Here is a 21980-nt window from a genome sequence, read left to right as displayed (position 1 = left end):
AACCCTCCAGGCTCTCACAGCGAGACCCGGCTTCACAGAGAAGCAGGGAGATAATCAAAGATTGAGAGAAAAAGGGTCAAAGAGAGAGAGGGGTGGGGGTGGGGGGGGGGGGGGGGTGGTAGAGACAGAGGGAGAGAAAGGCATTCTGGAGCCACCACCATCAGTCTTGCATTAGGTTACTCTGTCGAGCCCTGGGGAGTGAAGCAGCGCTGTGCAGTGGATTATTTCCATATGCCTTGTAGAAAATAATTCACCTTGTCAGGTCCCTCTTTTTTTCTCTACCAAGCCTGCCTCTGTGTTGCCATGCATATAATGAGATGTTATCTGTCACATGTGCTTTTCGCTGTTCTGTCCTCTCTGGTGGGACTGAACAGCCTTGTTGTGTGTTATAGATGTTTAGGTGGACATTGTTTACCACCAACAGCACTGTTGAAATGCATATAAGTCTGCTGTCGTGAAGATGGGACACACTGAGCATGGTAGAGGATAAAACCCAATTCTATGCCCATTGCTCAGAGTTGCATAATGGCTACTTAGAGGCATGGGAATAAGAGATGAGATGAGGCAGGAACATATGTGCTGAAAGGGGAATTGCAGGTATTATGTGTTACATGTTGGATTTAGATGATTGAGACATCTGTGGGAGGCTACAATCATTCATTGTTGATCATGTCAAGGCTTTATACCATCTTGGCTTTCTTCTTTTTCAAAGACTGGCTCCTTTCTTTCCCTAGATCATTGTGAACTCCCGTTTCATTCATGTGTGCATGTTCTGAGACTGTCTTGTGCTTTGACATTTAACTAGAAAGGGCTTACTGTGTGTTCTCAATGACAGTGATCAGAGGGCATTGAGAGTGCACTCTGATGTTAATTGATTCATTCAGTGGATCTCTGTTTGTAGCAGTGTATCTATATAGACAAAAGTACTTGGAGAGGTAGATATACTGTTTGACAGATTAATTGGTATGTTGTACTAAATACCATAACCTTTACAAACCATGTGGTATGATTTTTTACTCCATTTACAAATCAAGGCGTTGTCAGCAAAGCAAGACCATATTAAGGAAAGACGGAATGAGTCACTTACCACTCAGAGACCATCAGTACCCTGCCCGTCACCTCCCCTACATTTGAAGTCAGAAGTTTACATACATTTTAGCCAAATACATTTAAACTCAGTTTTTCACAATTCCTGACATTTAATCCTAGTAAAAATTCCCTGTCTTAGGTCAGTTAGGATCACCACTTTATCACTTTATCACATTCCCAGTGGGTCAGAAGTTTACATACACTCAATTAGTATTTGGTAGCATTGCATTTAAATTGTTTAACTTGTGTCAAACGTTTCGGGTAGCCTTCCACAAGCTTCCCACAATAAGTTGGGTGAATTTTGGCCCATTCCTCCTGACAGAGCTGGTGTAACTGATTCAGGTTTGTAGGCCTTCTTGCTCGCACATGCTTTTTCAGTTCTGCCCACAAATTTTCTATGGGATTGAGGTCAGGGCTTTGTGATGGCCACGCCAATACCTTTGTTGTCCTTAAGCCATTTTGCCACAACTTTGGAAGTATGCTGTGGGTATCGTCATTTGGAAGACCCATTTGCGACCAAGCTTTAACTTCCTGACTGATGTCTTGAGATGTTGCTTCAAAATATCCACATATTTCCCTCCTCATGATGCCATCTATTTTGTGAAGTGCACCAGTCCCTCCTGCAGCAAATCACTCCCACAACATGATGCTGCACCCCCCGTGCTTCACGGTTGGATGGTGTGCTTCACGGTTGGGATGAGTGTTCTTCGGCTTACAAGCCTCCCCCTTTTTCCTCCAAACATAACGATGGTCATTATGGCCAAACAGTTCCATTTTTGTTTCATCAGACCAGAGGACATTTCTCCAAAAAGTATGATCTTTGTCCCCATGATCTTTGTCCCCATGTGCAAAAACCGTAGTCTGGCTTTTTTATGGTGGTTTTGGAGCAGTGGCYTCTTCCTTACTGAGCGGCCTTTCAGGTTATGTCGATATAGGACTCGTTTTACTGTGGATATAGATGCTTTTGTACCTGTTTCCTCCAGCATCTTCACAAGGTCCTTTGCTGTTGTTCTGAGATTGATTTGCACTTTTCGTTCATCTCTAGGAGACAGACTTGTGTCATGCACAAAGTAGATGGCCTAACCGACTTGCCAAAACTATAGTTTGTTAACAAGAAATTTGTAGAGTGGTTGAAAAATGAGTTTTAATGACTCCAACCTAAGTGTACGTAAACTTCCAACTTCAACTGTACCTGTCACTCGCACTCTACCTCACAGCCCATCTAATGCAAACTGTAAATAGTATGTTTCGCTAGCAGGGGTCAATTCCATTTTCATTCCTATCAGTTAAATTAGATAAGGTACTTTCCATGTAAAAGGACCCATGAGCACCAACTTGTGATGTTCATGAGCATGTCAAATTGGAGGTAAAATGAAAGTTGAAAGAGTCTATTTTTATTTTGAAAAATAGGAGCATTTATATATTTTTCAACCATTTCCATCTAAAACATTTGGAATTAGCTCAAGGCCCCTACCAACTAATATCAACACTTATATTTCATGTTGGATACATTTTTCTGCCTTCTGTAAGTTGAAGAAACATTGCCTTGTGCCTTGATATTCTGTTACCAAACGCCCACACTCTCCCTCATAAGGAGGAGGATATTAAAGGTACACAGAAGTAACAAGTAAAGGTAGACCTATCAATTAGTTCCAGTGTTTTTACTCATATAAAGGTTGTGTATTAATTATTAAGTAATTAAAAATCTAAATGTTGTCACAAAATTGGTAAAGGAATTTCTGCAATTGATTTGGGAAATGGGAAATCATAGTAGTCACAAACTACAGTTGGGTTCACAAGTTTGGACAGCACAGTGCAGTATAGCACAGTAGAGTACAGTACAGTAAAGAACAGTAGAGTATAGTTCAGTACAGTAGAGAAGAGTAGAGAAGAGTAGAGTTCAGTACAGTGCACAGTAGAGCACACTACAGTTGAGTACACTATAATGTACTGTATTTTACTGTACGGTACTGAACTCTACATTACTGTACTCTACAGTACTCGCATGTGCTCTACTGTACTATACTGAAGTGTACTCTACTCTACTGTACTGAACTCTCCTCTTCTACTGTTCTGTGTTGTACTTTACTGAGCTCTACTGTGCTGTGCTTTGATGTCCAAACTTCTGAAACATAGACATCTATGATTGGTTCAGATTTGATCCGTTCCGGACCAACCACATTTGGTCTTGTTTGGGGGCAGAGCTCACTAAAATAATAGCCAGTGTGTAGAATAATACCCAAATATGAAAAGTAGGATATTGCCTATTTATACCGTTGACTACCTATTTAGGATACATCACCATGAAGAGAATTACATTAATATCTATAATTATGTATTTCTGTGTAGTACAGATCAGGGACCCATGATGAAATTCCGTTCCGCCAGGTATAAATCCACTTCACTTAGTGTAGTTCACAAACCAAAAGGCATGTTTTCAAAGTTAATGTGTCATGTCATAGCTGACACCATTCTTTCTGCAGACATCTTGAATCTTAATTCAGAGCAGATATTTAACAGAGTTTTTGGGAAACGTGGACATATAACAGGAGGGAGATTTTACCTACATTCTGTACCCAAACTTTTGCATCTGCACAGTTCATCCAGTAAATGTGTTTTTGTAAAATTGTTTGTGTAAATTGTTAAAAGTAATCCTTGTGCATATAGTTAGTTGTATGGTTTGTTAAACTTTGAGTTCAATGGGTCTCAGTACAATTGCGTAACTGAGGAATTGCCCATAAGGAATTTCCCCATTGGAATACTAGTCCAATCCCTAAATGGACTGTTTAACGCAGTTATTGTATCGTAGATACACTACATGACCAAAAGTATATGGACACCTGCTTGTTGAACATCTAATTCCAAAATCATGGGCATTAATATGGAGTTGGTCCCCCCTTCGCTGCTATAACTTCCTCCACTCTTCTGGGAAGGCTTTCCACTAGATGTTGGAACATTGCTGCAGGGACTTGCTTCCATTCAGCCACAAGAGCATTAGTGAGGTTGGACACTGAAGTTGAGAGACTAGGCCTGACCTGCAGACGGCATTTCAATTCAACCCAAAGGTGTTAGATGGGGTTGAGGTCAGGGCTCTCTGCAGGCTAGTCAAGTTCTTCCACACCGATCTCGACAAAACATTTCTGTATGGATCTCACTTTGTGCAGGGGGGCATTGTCATTCTGAAACAGGAAAAGGCTTTCCTCAAACTGTTGCCACGAAGTTGGAGGCACAGAATCGTCTAGAATGTCATTGTATGCTGTAGCATTAATTTTTCCCTTCACTGGAACTAAAGGGCCTAGCCCGAACAAGGAAAAACAGCCCCCGACCATTAGTCCTCCTCCACCAAACTTTACAGTTGGCACTATGCATTCGGGGAGGTAGCGTTCTCCTGGCATCCGCCAAACCCACATTCGTCCATCCGACTGTGAGATGGTTAAGCGTGATTCATCATTCCAGAGAATGCGTTTCCATTGCTCCAGAGTCCAATGGCTGCGAGCTTTACACCACTCCAGCCGACGGTTGGCATTGCGCATGGTGATCTTAGGGTGGTGTACGGTTGCTCGGGCATGGAAACCCATTTCATTAAGCTCCCAACGAACAGTTCTCGTGCTGACGTTGCTTCCAGAGGCAGTTGTTTGAAACTCGATAGTGAGTGTTGTAACCAAGGACAGACAATTTTTATGCGTTACGCGCTTCAGCACTCGGCGGTCCCGTTCTGTGAGCTTGTGTGGCCTACCACTTCGCGGCTGAGCTGTTGTTGCTCCTAGAAGTTTCCACTTCACAATAACCACTTACAGTTGACCGGGGCACCTCTAGCAGGGCAGAAAGTTGACAAACTGACTTGTGGAATCCTATAATGGTGCCATGTTGAAAGTCAATGAGATCTTCAGTAAGGCCATTCTACTGCCAATGTTTGTCTATGGAGATTGCATTGCTGTGTGCTCGATTTTATACGCCTGTTAACAACTGGTGTGGCTGAAATTCCCGAATCCACTCATTTGAAGGGGTGTCCACATACTTTTGTATATACTGTATAGTGCAGTATACATCCAGTATTTGCCTTGCTGTCATCTCTCTGAAGGCCCCATTTCTCACAGGAGACAAATATGTTAACTATTTTTTTGATTTTCTATGACAGCTCCAATCCGATATGGACAGGGGGGATGGAACCCTGAAATACATTCTAAGTGGGGACGGGGCTGGAGACATATTTACCATTGATGAAAACAATGGTGACCTCCATGCCAATAAGAGACTGGACAGAGAGGATAAGGCCTTCTATACCCTCCGAGCCACCGTGGTCAACAAGAACACAGGCATGAAACTGGAGCCGGAGACAGAGTTTATTGTTAAACTCCATGACATCAACGACAACGAGCCAATATTCACTAAGGAGCTTTACACTGTCAGTGTACCAGAGAGGTCCAATATGGGTATGTGCTCTTTAACTTTAATTTGACTTTCGACATTTCAACGTCATGACCCATCAATTTAACTCTCTTTGATGATAAAAGATCAGCACGGTTTCAAGGTCAATGGGAACTTAAAGTGTAAAATACCATGTATGGTTTTGATCATGTGGATGTGAGTTCGTATTCATCATCAGCGATTAACAAAGCCTTTTTTATCTTCCATTCTCAGGTACTTCAGTCACCCAGGTGACAGCCACGGACGCAGACGACAGCATGTACGGGAACAGCGCTAAACTACGATACAGCATCAGCCAGGGGCACCCGTACTTCTCAGTGGAACCCGACACAGGTCCGTCCGTCTGTCTGCCTGCCTGCCTGCCTGCTGCCTTTGTCTTTCTGTGTGATGTCTGTCTGTCTGTCTGAAACAGCAGCAATGCTGTTTAATCCCTCAAAGCAATTATTATTACAATGAAGAGAGAGACTGTAATGCAATGTAATGTTCAGAGTCAGACTTCCAGAGCAATTACTATTCTCTCAGCCCCCTGTGCATTTTACAAAGTAGACTGAAACATTTAATCATTTCTAATGTGCACTCTGGAACATCTCCCATTGCTGGTTCTGTGTTTAAACAAAAGGGAAATGGAAACAAAAAAGCCTCCAACTGGCAGATTATTGTGTGGCTTAACAGCGATATGGTTTATCCCTGATGTGACATGGACGATGATGTCCCCGTCACACCAGAGGACATGAAATCCTACGAACTTTGGAAAAAATAGATGTTTCTAAGGGTTAATCTGAAAACAGTCATATCATAGATTATAGAACCCATTCAAACAAGCCAAGCCAAGCCAAGCCAGGCCAGGCCAGGCCAGACAGTATTGTTTAGGATGGATGTTGGGTCAGTTGCCATTTTCACTGTCTCATAAAAATAATTAGGTTACAGTTGAAGTCAGAAGTTTACATCCACTTAGGTTGGAGTCATTAAAACTCGTTTTTCAACCACTTCACAAAGTTCTTGTTAACAAACTATAGTTTTGGCAAATCAGTTAGGACATCTACTTTGTGCATGACACAAGTAATTTTTCCAACAATTGTTTACAGACAGATTATTTCACTTATAATTCACTGTATCACAATTCCAGAGGGTCAGAAGTTTACATACACTAAGTTGACTGTGCCTTAAACAGCTTGGAAAATTCCAGAAAATTATGTCATGGCTTTAGAAGCTTCTGATAGGCTAATTGACATAATTTGAGTCAATTGGAGGTGTACATGTGGATGTATTTCAAGGCCTACCTTCAAACTCAGTGCCTCTTTCCTTGACATCATGGGAAAATCTAAAGAAATCACCCAAGACCTCCTCAGAAAACAATTGTAGACCTCCACAAGTCTGGTTCATCCTTGGGACCAATTTCCAAACGCCTGAAGGTACCACGTTCATCTGTACAAACAATAGTACGCAAGTATAAACACCATGGGAACACGCAGCCGTTATATCGCTCAGGAAGGAGACACGTTCTGTCTCCTAGAGATGAACGTAGTTTGGTGCGAAAAGTGCAAATCAATCCCAGAACAACAGCAAAGGACCTTGTGAAGGTGCTGGAGGAAACACGTACAAAAGCATCTATATCCACAGTAAAAGGAGTCCTATATCGACATAACCTGAAAGGCCGCTCAGCAAGGAAGAAGACGCTGCTCCAAAACCGCCATAAAAAAGCCAGACTACTGTTTGTAACTGCACATGGGGACAAAGATCGTACTTTTTGGAGAAATGTCCTCTGGTTTGATGAAACAAAAATTGAACTGTTTGGCCATAATGACCATCGTTATGTTTGGAGGAAAAAGGGGGATGCTTGCAAGCCGAAGAACACCATCCCAACCGTGAAGCACGGGGGTGGCAGCATCATGTTGTGGGGGTGATTTGCTGCAGGAGGGACTGGTGCACCTCACAAAATAGATGGCATCATGAGGGAGGAAAATTATGTGGATATACAGTGGGGAGAACAAGTATTTGATACACTGCCGATTTTGCAGGTTTTCCACTTACAAAGCATGTAGAGGTCTGTAATTTTTATCATAGGTACACTTCAACTGGTGAGAGACGGAATCTAAAACAAATATCCAGAAAATCACATTGTATGATTTTAAGTAATTAATTTGCATTTTATTGCATGACATAAGTATTTGATCACCTACCAACCAGTAAGAATTCCGGCTCTCACAGACCTGTTCGTTTTTCTTTAAGAAGCCCTCCTGTTCTCCACTCATTACCTGTATTAACTGCACCTGTTTGAACTCGTTACCTGTATAAAAGACCTGTCCACACACTCAATCAAACAGACCCCAACCTCTCCACAATGGCCAAGACCAGAGAGCTGTGTAAGGACATCAGGGATCAAATTGTAGACCTGCACAAGGCTGGGATGGGCTACAGGACAATAGGCAAGCAGCTTGGTGAGAAGGCAACAACTGTTGGCGCAATTATTAGAAAATGGAAGAAGTTCAAGATGACGGTCAATCACCCTCGGTCTGGGGCTCCATGCAAGATCTCACCAATGATCATGAGGAAGGTGAGGGATCAGCCAGAACTACACGGCAGGACCTGGTCAATGACCTGAAGAGAGCTGGGACCCAAGTCTCAAAGAAAACCAATAGTAACACACTAACGCCGTCATGGATTAAAATCCTGCAGTGCACGCAAGGTCCCTCTGCTCAAGCAGCGCATGTCCAGGACCGTCTGAAGTTTGCCAATGACCATCTGGATTATCAGAGGAGGAATGGAGAAAGGTCATGTGGTCTGATGAGACAAAAATTGAGTTTTTTGGTCTAAACTCCACTCGCCGTGTTTGGAGAAGAAGAAGGATGAGTACAACCCAAGAACACCATCCCAACCGTGAAGCATGGAGGTGGAAACATCATTCTTTGGGGATGCTTTTCTGCAAAGGGGACAGGACGACTGCCACCGTATTGAGGGGAGGATGGATGGGGCCATGTATCGCGAGATCTTGGCCAACAACCTCCTTCCTAAGTAAGAGCATTGAAGATGGGTCATGGCTGGTCTTCCAGCATGACAACGACCCGAAACACACAGCCAGGGCAACTAAGGAGTGGCTCCGTAAGAAGCATCTCAAGGTCCGGAGTGGCCTAGCAGTCTCAGACCTGAACCTAATAGAAAATCTTTGGAGGGAGCTGCAAAGTCCGTATTGCCCGCGACAGCCCCGAAACCTGAAGATCTGGAGAAGGTCTGTATGGAGGAGGAGTGGGCCAAAATCCCTGCTGCAGTGTGTACAAACCTGGTCAAGAACTACAGGAAACGTATGATCTCTGTAATTGCAAACAAAGGTTTCTGTACCAAATTATTAAGTTCTGCTTTTCTGATGTATCAAATACTTATGTCATGCAATAAAATGCTAATTAATTACTTAAAAATCATACAATGTGATTTTCTGGATTTTTGTTTTAGATTCCGTCTCTCACAGTTTAAGTGTACCTATGATAAAAATTACAGACCTCTATATGCTTTGTAAGTAGGAAAACCTGCAAAATCGGCAGTGTATCAAATACTTGTTCTCCCCACTGTATTGAAGCAACATCTCAAGACATCAGTCAAGAAGTTAAATGACCCCAAGCATACTTCCAAAGTTCTGGCAAAATGGCTTATGTACAACAAAGTCAAGGTATTCGAGTGGCCATCACAAAGCCCTGACCTCAGTCCCATAGAAAATGAGTAGGCACAACTGAAAAAGTGTGTACGAGCAAGGAGGCCTACAAACCTGAATCAGTTACACCAGCTCTGTCAGGAGGAATGGGCCAAAATTCAGCCAACTTATTGTGGGAAGCTTGTGGAAGGCTACCCGAAACGTTTGACCCAAGTTAAACAATTTAAAGGCAATGCTACCAAATACTAATTGAGTGTATGTAAACTTCTGACCCACTGGGAATGTGATGAAAGAAATGAAAACTGAAATAAATCATTCTCTCTACTATTATTCTGACATTTCACATTCTTAATGTGGTGAACCTATCTGACCTAAGATAGGGTATTTTTACTAGGATTAAATGTCAGGAATTGTGMAAATCTGAGTTTAAATGTATTTGGCTAAGGTGTATGCAAACTTCCAACTTCAACTGTACATACAGTAGTAAATGTTTCTTGTTAAATCCTACCATAAGGTCTTAGCAATGTGAAACTGTTTTTATTTTCTGATGTGGTGACCATTTCTTTGCAGGAGGTGCTTCTCTCTTATACCAGTCATAAACATTAGTTACATTACTCCCATTGGTAATTATAACTATAATATTTGCTGAAACATTAGTTAAATCAAGGACACCTACATATATTAGGTCATTCTCAAACTATACCGTATCACTTAAATCTGTTTGACATGGTGGCTCCATGAGCAATCCCTACAGCCCTACAGGACCAGAGAAGGAGAAACGTGCTTAGCTAGCTAATTAACAATACATCTCATTATATTATATGACACATTAATATTGTGTTCCTCTGGTTTGTCCTCAGGCATAATCCGGACAGCCCTGGGGCCTGGAGAGATGGACCGGGAGAAGCGGGAACACTACCAGGTAGTGATTGAGGCCAAGGACATGGCGGGCCAGAGGGGCGGCTTAACCGGGACCACCACGGTCAATATCACCCTGACAGACGTCAACGACAACCCCCCACGCTTCTCCCAGAGTGAGTACTGAGTACTGTGACTGGTATTATACTGGTGCTTGAAGTAGTAATTAGTAATGGCATTCATAGTAGTCCTAGTATTAGTGGTAGTGTCAGTGAGTAACATGTTGGTAACAAGAATCATTTTTTTAACCGTGTCATTGTGCTGTGTGTATGAGTGGCGTCAGCATACACTCATACAGTCATACACTCATACAGTTCATACAGTTCGGCTGGCGCCTTGCTGAACTCTGCTAGCCGAACCGAACCAGTGTGCTCGCATACTCACTTAAAAGACCCTTGCTTGAAAAACGAGAAAAAAGCGTCAATAGTACTGTTTGTCAATTTTGAGACGCCGTAGCCAGTATACGCTTCCTCAAAATAGAATTAATCTAAGATAACTCAAGAAATCTGTCATTCATTTTGACACTTTTGCAGAGTAGATCTTAGTTGCTCAATTTTACATCTGACTAAGATGTTTGGTGTAGTATTTCTCCATTTAAAAAAAAACAAATTATGTTCTGGAGTAAAAATGCACTAATGGTGTTTAACATGTTTTTTGAATGACTACCAAAACTCTGTACCCCACACATACAATTATCTGTAAGGTCCCTCAGTCAAGCAGTGAATTTCAAGCACAGATTCAACCACAAAGACCAGGGGGGTTTTCCAATGCCTCGCAAAGAAGGGCAGCTATTGGTAAAAGAAAGGAGACATTGAATATCCTTTTGAGCATGGTGAAGTTCTTAATAACACTTTGGATGGTGTATCAATACACCCAGTCACTACAAAGATATAGGCGTCCTTCCAAACTCAGTTGAAGGAGAGGAACGAAAATGCTCAGGGATTTCACCATGAGGCCAATGGTGACTTCATAACAGGTGAACCTTCACCCCAGTCTGAGGTCCTGAGTGCTCTGGAGCAGGCATCTCATCAAGGATCTCTGTGTACTTTGCTCCTTTCACCTTTCCCTCAATCCTGACTAGACTCCCAGACTTCCAGACTAGACTCCTGAAAAACATCCCCACAGCATGATTCTGCCACCACCATGCTTCACCGTAGGGATGGTGCCAGGTTTCCTCCAGATGTGACGCTTGGCATTCAGGCCAAAGAGTTCAATCTTGGTTTCATCAGACCAGAGAATCTTGTTTCTCCAGGTCAGAGTCCTTTAGGTCCTATTTTGGAAAACTCCAAGCGGGCTGTCATATGCCTTTTACTGAGGAGTGGCTTCCTTCTGGCCACTCTAACATAAAAGCCTGATTGGTGGAGTGCTGCAGAGATGGTTGTCCTTCTGGAAGATTCTCCCATCTCTACAGAGGAACTCTAGAGCTCTGTCAGAGTGACCATTGGGTTCTTGGTCACTTCCCTGACCATGGCCCTTCTCCCCCGATTGCTCAGTTTGGCTGGACGGCAAGCTCTAAGAAGACAGGTGTGTGCCTTTCCAAATAATGTCCAATCAATTGAAATTACCACAGGTGGACTCCAATCAAGTTGTAGAAACATCTCAAGGATGATCAATGGAAACAGGGTGCACCTGAGCTCAATTTTGAGTCTCATGGCAAAGGGTCTGAATACTTATGTAAATCAGGTATTTCTGTTTCTTATTGTTAATCATTTTGCAAAAATTTCTAAAAACCTGTTTTTGCTTTGTCGTTATGTGGTACTGTGTGTAGATTGATGAGGGGGAAAAATTGTTTTATCAATTTTAGAATAAGGCTGTAACGTAACAAAATGTGGAAAAAGTCAATAAGTCTGAATACTTTCCGAATGCACTATATGGCAAGACCTGAAAATGGCTGTCTAGCAATAATCAACAACCAACTTGACAGAGCTTGAAGAATTTCAAAAAGAATAATGGGCAAATATTATACAATCCATGTTTGCAAAAAGCTCTTAAAGACTTACCCAGAAAAATACACAATCGCTGCCAAAGGTGATTCTAACATGTATTGACTCAGTGGGTTAAATACTTTTCAAATMAATTTTTTGTTCTTCTTTTCATTAATATTTGACTTCCAATAATTAATATTTTGTGTAGATCGTTGACAATCAAATGACAATTAAATCAATTTAAATTTCAACTCAACAAAATATGGAAAAAATCAGGGGGTGTGAATACTTTCTGAAGGCAAATGTGTTAGTGTCAGAAACATAGATGTGTGGATGAGGAGCTGGCACAGTAAATCACTCAGTCTCCATACCAGAGGAAGACCAACAATCTCTTCTGTTTCTGACAAGCTTATGCAATTCTGTCTCATGGTTCCAGGCCATTCTGGTTCTGTTTCGTTAACACACTTTTCTTCTTCTCACCAACATAATTACGGAGACATTTTGAGTGGTGTGAAATCGTGGTGAATGTTGCCGATATTCCAATGTGAAGTTCTGTAGATCTCAGGTTCATACAGAACATTCTTGATTTACACGTGTGTCTGTTTATGTTCGTGTTCCAGGCATATATCAGTTCAGCGTTCCAGAATCCATGAAAGCTGGAACTCCTGTTGGCAGAATCAAAGCAGTGGATAAAGACCTTGGGAAGAATGCAGAGATGTTCTACAACGTTGTCGGCGGGGACGGATTGGACATGTTCGATGTCATCACAGACAAAGACTCACAGGAAGGCATCATTACTGTTGGAAAGGTAACAGCCATTACTCCTGTAAATTACATCTACTGTATAGTCACCCATAACTATAGTGCCTGCTTTGTTAGACCTAAGGTCATCAGTCCATCAGAAACTCTATTACTGTATCTGTTATTGTATGATAAGTACATACTTCAAAACATAACCGTACTGCATCAGTGCAGAATATGACTCCCCTACCATGTTCTATTGTCACTGTATCCCTGTCCTTGCAGCCATTGGACTATGAAAAGACCCGATCCTACACACTGGAGATCCAGGTACAGAACACTCAGATCTTGGACACTCGTTTCCTGGGGTACCTACCCACCAAGGACATGGCCACAGTCAGGATCGGCATAGAGGATGTGGATGAGCCTCCTCTGTTTGAGAGAGCCAGCTACGTGATGGAGGTGAAGGAGGATGCAGCCGTGGGTAGTGCAGTAGGGTCTGTCAGGGCCATGGACCCGGATGGATACAACAGCCCTGTCAGGTTAGTTAGAGCACTGCTTTGCTTTCCCTCCAGCCCGCCCACTCATTTCTACCTACCACCCACAGGTAATGGAGAGCTTGGTTATAGTCATTTGTATCATGGGTAATTTGATGGATGTTAAAGGTTATGTTACAGTAGTTTTGAAACTGTAGAATGATTAGAGTTGAATAGGTCATCTCATTAATTTGGGAGTCTAGAAGAAGTCGTGTCCATAATAAGCAAAGCACAAGGTGTGTGTTCTGCACCATCTCCACACACAATCTTTTTAGTGAGTTCTTCTCAATGTCCAAAGTCCCTTAATTACCACTCCTCATGGAAATACACTGAAAGGGCATCTAGTTTGAACAAATAACAGGATCATTGCGTAATCTGCTGGATGATGAAACTGTTAGGGCTGGTCTGGTCGGTGCCACTGTTCAGAGCTGTTCCCTCATCAGTACAGGTATTAAAATAGAGTGATATAAGTCTGTTCAGGGCAGATCCTCCGGGCGTGCAGTATTCAGAATCAACTGCTGTTATCATACAGAGAGGGCAGAGAATGAGTGGACTGAAAAAGTATTCAACTTATTGAGTGAAAAGGGGGTGTCAAGTACAGTAGGAGATGTTGGTGAGTGGTAGAAAATAGAAGTGTATTGTTTTAAAAGCCTGTAGTAAACCCTCTCTAATATTTGACAAACCTCCGTGCTTTCAATCATTGTCTTAAATTTTGTGTATCTATCGTACAGGTACTCCATTGATCGTCGCACAGATCTGGACCGGCTTTTTAACGTGCATTCTGGGAATGGGTCTATATTCATCACAAGACCTCTCGACCGAGAAGAAGCTGCCTGGCACAACATTTCTGTTATCGCAACTGAGTTCAGTAAGTCTTTCTCAGGCAACTTTATCATGCACATGAATTCACAATACAAACAATTCTAAAAAGGCTATGGAGTTCAATTATTATATTCTGCCCTGTTTTGAAACATAAAAACACAAATATCATATAATTATTTATTACTGTTATTATTCATAATAGTTTTTTATGTGTATGTTTGCTTTACAGACAAACCTCTGCAGACCAGTCGGGGGCCTGTTTATATCCGTCTTCTAGATGTCAACGACAACGCACCAACATTTGCCTCTTTCTACGAGACATTTGTTTGTGAAAAGACCAAGGCTGGACAGGTACGGAACGCAGATCCTCCACTTAGGTCCCATGATAGATAGTGTTTGACATGAATTCATTATTCTCATTGCTATAATTACTCGATATCATTGTGACAACTAGAGGTTCTACAATAGGCTATATGCCCAAGAATACCACAAATGAGGATAAAGCATTGTGATGAGTGCTGTATTCCTCTGGGGAAGTGATTGGTCTCCAGGGTCTACTTTCTGTGGCAGCTGATGAGATGATCTGTCATGGCAGGTGACAGTAGCTGTCACACATCAAGGACATGTTTCAATAGGTGCCCACCACATGTCTATTCCTCTACTCCTTCTCCTTTTATCCCTCCTTCATCCCTCTGTCATTATTCATAATTAATTCAGAGGCCCATCCTTGGTTCTTCTGTGTTTGTGTTTGCTGCCCTCCTGTTTACCATGCAATGTCCCATGAGAGAAGTCAATACAATCATCTACAATGGATTTTCCAAAATGGTTATTTATTTTTGTCATTAATTAAATAAACATATCAATCTATTATGTCTATATGTATGGTCTCTAGCCCACAAGTTTAGCCTCCAATTTTCGTCAATATCGCAAGCCTGGAAAACCAAAGAATACCTTACTATATGAATTGCTATCTGACAGCACACATATTATTTTTTAAATATGAATCTGTTTTTGTTTATCCTGTAAACAGAAGATCCAGACGGTGAGTGCGGTGGATGCAGATGACCCTGCAGGTGGACACAAGTTCTTCTTCAGTCTGGCTACGGAGTTAGCTTACAGAGGCAACTTCACAGTCAGAGACAATGGAGGTGAGTACTGTACTGTAGGATCTCTTTGGCTGTCTATCATACACAGTTAACACCTGATATTATGTTTGKGTCTCTGTCATACACAGTCAACACCTGATATTATGTTTGGGTCTCTGTCATACACAGTCAACACCTGATATTATGTTTGGGTGTCTATCATACACAGTCAACACCTGATATTATGCTTAGGTCTCTATCATACACAGTCAACACTGATATTATGCTTAGGTCTCTATCATACACAGTCAACACCTGATATTAATGTTATGGTTCTATCATACAAAGTCAACACCTGATATTATGTTTGGGTCTCTATCAAAACACAGTCACACCTGATATTATGTTTGGGTGTCTATCATACACAGTCAACACCTGATATTATGTTGGTGTTCTTTCATTATTTTTTCTCTATCATACCAGTCAACACCTGATATTATGCTTAGGTTCTATCAACACAGTCAACATGATATTATGTTTGGGTGTCTATCATACACAGTCAACACTTGATATTTGCTTAGGTCTCTATCATACACAGTCACACTGATATTATGCTTAGGTCTCTATATACAGTCAACACTGATATTATGCTTAGGTCTCTATCATACACAGTCACCACCTGATATTATGTTTGGGTCTCTATCATACACAGTCAACACTCTGATATTATGTTTGGGTTCTATCATACACAGTCAACACCTGATATTATGTTTTGGTCTCTATCATACACAGTCAACACCTGATATTATGTTTGGGTGTCTATCATCCAAGTCAACACTGATATTATGTTTGGGTGTCTTCATACACAGTCAACACCTGATATTATGTTTGGTCTCTATCATACACAGTCAACACCTGATATTATGTTAGGTCTCTATCATACACAGTCAACACCTGATATTATGCTTAGGTCTTATCAATACACAGTCAACACCTGATATTATGTTTGGGTCTCTATCATACACACGTCAACACCTGATATTATGTTTGGGTCCTTATATACACAGTCAACACCTGATATTATGTTTGGGTCTCTATCATACACAGTCAACACCTGATATTATGTTTGGGTGTCTATCATACACAGTCAACACCTGATATTATGTTTGGGTCTCTATCATACCGGTCAACACCTGATATTATGTTTGGGTCTATCATACACAGTCAACACCTGATATTATGTTTGGGTCTCTATCATACACAGTCAACACCTGATTATTTATATTTTTTATACTATTTATATTTTCTATTAAATGTTTTATCTTATCTTTCACTCCGCATTGTTGGAAATGGACCTGTAAGTAAGCATTTCACTGTTAGTCTACACCTGTGATCTACGAAGCATGTGAAAATACAATTTGATTTGACATTATTGTAAATATATTATAATGCCTAATTGCATACATGATTATGGCACCTTATGGTTATTCCAATGAATCCAATGAACCAGGCTGGAAGGCAATTCTGCAGTCTATGTGCTATCAGTCACCCTTCATAGCCATATAACACACTATAATGTGGCTGTTACATCAGTCTTTAACATGTGTGTTAAATGTATGTTGTTTCCCTCTAGATAACACAGCTGGCGTCCTAACCCGGCGCTCCAGCTACAGCCGACTGCACAAGAGCGTCTACCTGGTTCCTGTGGTGATCACAGAAGGGGACTTCCCCATGCAGAGCAGCACGGGGACGCTGACGGTGCGCGTGTGCACCTGCGACCGCGAGGGCAACATGGAGCTGTGCAACGCCGAGGCTCAGACCAGCTCAGCTGGACTCAGCACCGGGGCCCTGGTGGCTATCCTGCTTTGTGTTATTATCCTCCTCAGTGAGTATAGCTGTCTGTTTGTCTTTCTGGCTGGCTGTGTGAGTACAGTATATTGTTTGAGTCCTCATTGACTATAGCCGTCTTATTCGTCTGTCTGGCTCTGACCATCTCCATCTCCAATTTAATCATTCACATTAATGTACAGTATGTAAAATTTCTCTCTTTAATAAGAAATTCCACAGGTTCTAGTGTAGTTGCTATATTTTAGATGTTCAATTTGACCCCTCTGTATATCACCTGAATGTGTACACATATGAGTACGCACACACACACAGGCACCTCTAAGAATGCCCTAAATACCCCAGCCTATTTCACTCTTGGCTGTGTAATGTAAACGTGTTATTTATGGAGGATCACAACAAGTCCAACGGGATTCAGATTGTAGGCAGGATAGTAGACAGGCAGTAAAAATAACCCCTGATACACCAGGAGTTACTTTAATGAAAAATAATGTTTTTTATTTTTTATTTATTTTACCGTTATTTTACCAGGTAAGTTGACTGAGAACACGTTCTCATTTGCAGCAACGACCTGGGGAATAGTTACAGGGGAGAGGAGGGGGATGAATGAGCCAATTGTAAACTGGGGATTATTAGGTGACCGTGATGGTTGAGGGCCAGATTGGGAATTTGTCATGCGATTACCCCAATATATTACTTCAGCACCATTAACTACATATATTGGAAAGGTATTTATTTAACGTKGTACCATTTCCTGGTTATTTATAAGTTACTAGTTGCAATCTCATTGCGATGTTAAAATTAAAACATTTTTCAGCATCTCAACTGCAGTCGTTTCTAAATTGTTACTGCGCTGTAGTACTGGGCTGCATGAAGCAGCCCTTGTTCTAATGCAGTGTTCACTGCAGCATGAGCAGCGAGATAAGATGAAATCAACCAGCCCTGAACAGCAAACCTCTTGCTAACGCTGCCTCGCTCTCTCTCTCCATCTCTCTGTGTCTCTCTCTCTGTGTCTACTTCTGTCACTCTCTCCCTATCTGTCTCTATCTCCGTCGCTCTCTCCCTTCCTCCCTCTCTCTGTCTCTCTCTCCCTCTCTGTTTCTCAGTGATCGTAGTTCTGTTTGCGGCACTGAAGAAGCAGAAGAAAAAGGAGCCTCTGATCATCTCTAAAGAGGACGTGCGAGACAACGTGGTCAGCTATAACGACGAGGGGGGCGGAGAGGAGGACACCCAAGCCTTCGACATCGGGGCTCTGCGTAACCCCGAGGCCATCGAGGAGAGCAAGCAGAGGCGGGACATCATCCCCTCGGACACTCTGTACCCCCCTCTCAGACGGACAGCCATTCCATCGCGGGACAACGCCGATGTCCGGGACTTCATAAACCAACGGGTGCAGGATAACGACAATAACCCCACCGCCCCCCCTTATGACTCTCTGGCCACATATGCCTACGAGGGAACCGGTTCAGTGGCTGAGTCTCTCAGCTCCCTGGGGTCAGCTTCCTCTGAAGGGGACCAGGACTACAACTACCTCAGTGACTGGGGGCCCCGCTTCAGGAAACTGGCTGACATGTACGGGGCTGAGGACAGCGACTGTGACTCCTAACACACTACCTGACCTGTTTCTGGGGCCGGAGCTAGGAGGATGAACTATGAGCTATAACTGACTGTAATCTCTCTTCTCAAAAAATGAGGACAAATGTTGCAGCCCGAGTTTTTTACAAAGTGCCCTTTTATTTCTTCCAACGCAACTATAGGCCATAGCTCTTTCTGATGGCCAGACCAGATAGAGACTGTGCAGCTGTGTGGATTCTTTTTTTTACTATTTTAGTGCAAGGCCAACTTTTCCAGAGAAGGTGAACTTCAGTTAATGATCCTGAGTTCAATGTCAAAATAAACTATAAATATATACATTTATTTTTATTTTCTGGTTACATCTGTATCTATATGCTGCATTGGAAGGGATTACACATTTCTCTGAATATTTCTGTGTATTCTTGAGAGATATCTCCTATAGTTTCTCTGTACTGTTACTGAAGTGCAGTATGTTGTACTTTGTATATTTGAGTGTTTTAGTGAAATTGAACTTTGCTTTTCCAGGAACAAGGAACTGGAATTGAACAACTCTTTAGGTAATTCTTCGTACCTTATTTTAAAATGGCCAAATACTTTAAATGGCAGGAAAGCCCAGGACCAAAATAAAACATTGCTTCGTGAAACTTTACGGAACTTGGGCAGCCACTCTGTACTTACTCCATTCCCCTATCAAGCCTTCTGATGCACAGAAAGTTCACTATTCCAATTAGAAGTTGTTTGTTTATTTCGCCAACCATTTATTATGTGATCCGTCCATTTTTTGGAATTGTATCCAAGAGGAACTCTCTGAAGACATGATTTGATACAAGGACTGTATGTGTGTATCTCTGCACCTGATGATGAATGAAGAAATGGATGGAGATGAGGTTTGATGCTCTAAGATTTACAGCCAATTTCAGCAACACCTGACAACATCGACATAATCCATCACAAATCAATAATGGTCATATTAGACATGTTTATGGGCGCAGCGATATATATACACATATGTCTTACTTACATCAATTCTGCACAAAAAGCCTACAAGGTGAATGAGCATACCACCAGAGAAGGAGATTGGCTTAGAAAAACAGACATTTTAACTCTCCATGTTCAAAGTACAGCTTATACTTTACAGAGAGAAAGCATTTACATGAAGAATTACCTAACATCCTTGAAATGAACCAAAACTATAGAAAGCATCTGAAGTAAATATTTCATTCAGCCATGTGTTTGCTAATTGTTCTGTTCTCTCTCTGACAACATTGGATGATAATGCTTTTCACTCTCTGAACTCATATCATACTTAGTAGCTAAGCGAACATAAGCAATCACTCCAAAACAACTTTATAATTAAAGAAGTTGAGACGGGATCCAAAGGATCAATTACAACTGATCTGCGCTTCGACTTTGAAAGTGTTTGTGGATAATGATGTGTTGGGTATTTGGGTACATCATTCTGATTTGACATCAAACTTTTCTCTGTAAAATTGTTTGACTAAATAATGGTATATACTGTGGTTGAAACTGTGCTTTGTGGCAGTGATTTGGGAGCATAGCTGATGTTCATGATGTACTACTTTGCTTTTTATGTTGTGATTTTCTTTGTACCAAAAATATATAGGACACATGCCGAATTAATATTGTTGAAACACAAGCATCCAACCAATATCGCTGTTTTTGATGTCTTTTGGAGTTGTACAACTAAATGTGGACACTACAGGCTACAGTACATGTCATACTATGATGTATTAACAATTGTCAAATTTTACCATAATAAACTTTTCCAGTAAACCACAAAAGAAATGCTCATCGAATTACATTTGAAATTCAGCAACTCTTGGAGGACAGTGGAAGTTCATTAAAAAAACTGCTTCTGGTCATCCAAGACCTGCTGAATTTCTTCAATGTAGTTTGCTCCTCAACTCATCCAACTTGGTTGGAGAGCTAGGTAGTCGCAGTGTTCCTTTCCCATTGCGTCTAATTTAATCAACTCAGCTACAATACTACTGTAGCATCACACAAACTGGTCACTGACATCTTTCTCAGACTGGCTACATTTCAGTACCAATAGCCTACTTTACTGTACGCATGCCACATGACTCACTCTGGTTCTCTCCCAGCATTACCTAATTAGGACAATCTGTGATTGAGATCTGGAGATCTCTCAGGACTGGAAACCTGATTTAGAGAGAGGGGATTCATTTCTAAGTTGATATTGGTTTAGCAGATCAGATGTTAGGCAGATGGTGACATTTAAGACAATGCCTTTGCTAATTGACTCGTACCAGGCCTCTCTCTCCCCATCTGTAAGTATGTGTGCTAGCATCTCATCTGATGGTGGTGGCTAAGTTTGCCTCATACAATCGTAGATGAGCAGCCAATGCTGAAAATGGTACCTGTGGAAGTTAGCCACCCAGTTCCATTGTTGAAAACATCCCAAGGGATTAAAGGATACTTGTATTCAACCAAGAACCTTATATTAACATTTAGCCTAGCTGCTCATGTTTTAATCATTGTTTGTTGTCATTCATTTGGTTTTTCACCAAAATGACAGAACAGTTGGAGATAACATGACAGGTCAATGGCATCAGCAATTCTACAAAGAAGCCAACCGTTGTCATCATACATGTTGTGTGATGCTTTAATGAACATGTTTTAAACCCCCTTCCCTACAAGTCGATAGAAGCTCCAGGCATTTGCAACACCTACCAGGAACTAAAAGGAGAGACACATGAGTTTCCACCAGCTAAATACCATGCAACACAATGAGCTGGCCAAAAAAACATAAACTCTTGCCAACATATCACATCAGCAGCAGCATGAGTGCTAAGAGACGTAACTCTCCAGGCCAGGCCAGCTTCCATTAGGCCTAGACATTTCTTCTCTGTTAATCTTTAATGGGACTGTCATGTGAGGCTGAACAGCCCTCCCTCTCTCTCTCTCATGCCTGATTTGTGACCTGAATGCATTTAATCTCACTGGCATTATAGCTCTATACCTCTTTTTTTATGTAGAGAATCACCTTGGCTACGTTGTTTTTATTTCAACGACTAGATATCTATAGATGCAATTAATGCCATATACTTATTTGCGGACAAAATATTTGTCATTAATAGCTGGTGCACAATGTCTATTATTAAGGAAGTCTCGAGGTATTGCTCGCCTGTGGTAGAGTACCTCATGACAAGCTGTAGACCACACTATCTACCAAGAGAGTGTTCATCTATTATTTTTAAATATATTTCTCCTAGTGGCCGGGAACTTAAATGCAGGCAAACCTAAATCTGTTTTACCTAATTTCTACCAGCATGTCACGTGTGCAACCAGAGGAAAAAAACTAGACCACCTTCACTCCACGCACAGAGACGCA

General features: G+C 41.6%; 1 protein-coding gene across 1 annotated transcript in view; it reads left to right on the top strand.

The window, feature by feature from the left end:
* LOC111956874 (cadherin-6-like) overlaps positions 1–20413 on the top strand; it is a 33670-nt gene extending 13257 nt beyond the window's left edge. Inside the window, exons 3-12 of the mRNA XM_023977557.2 lie at positions 5228–5522; positions 5731–5850; positions 10021–10194; positions 12624–12811; positions 13030–13286; positions 14012–14148; positions 14332–14453; positions 15133–15250; positions 16821–17072; positions 18139–20413. Of these exons, the coding sequence (XP_023833325.1) occupies positions 5228–5522; positions 5731–5850; positions 10021–10194; positions 12624–12811; positions 13030–13286; positions 14012–14148; positions 14332–14453; positions 15133–15250; positions 16821–17072; positions 18139–18638 (2163 nt within the window). The 3' untranslated portion in view covers positions 18639–20413. The remainder of the gene's footprint in view (positions 1–5227; positions 5523–5730; positions 5851–10020; positions 10195–12623; positions 12812–13029; positions 13287–14011; positions 14149–14331; positions 14454–15132; positions 15251–16820; positions 17073–18138) is intronic.
* The last annotated feature ends 1567 nt before the right edge of the window (positions 20414–21980 follow it).

This window comes from Salvelinus sp. IW2-2015, linkage group LG32 (genome assembly GCF_002910315.2).
Source record: "Salvelinus sp. IW2-2015 linkage group LG32, ASM291031v2, whole genome shotgun sequence".
NCBI classification, from domain to species: domain Eukaryota; kingdom Metazoa; phylum Chordata; class Actinopteri; order Salmoniformes; family Salmonidae; genus Salvelinus; species Salvelinus sp. IW2-2015.
The sequence above is the reverse complement of the archived record's forward strand: the minus strand, read 5'-3'. Positions and strand labels throughout refer to the sequence as shown.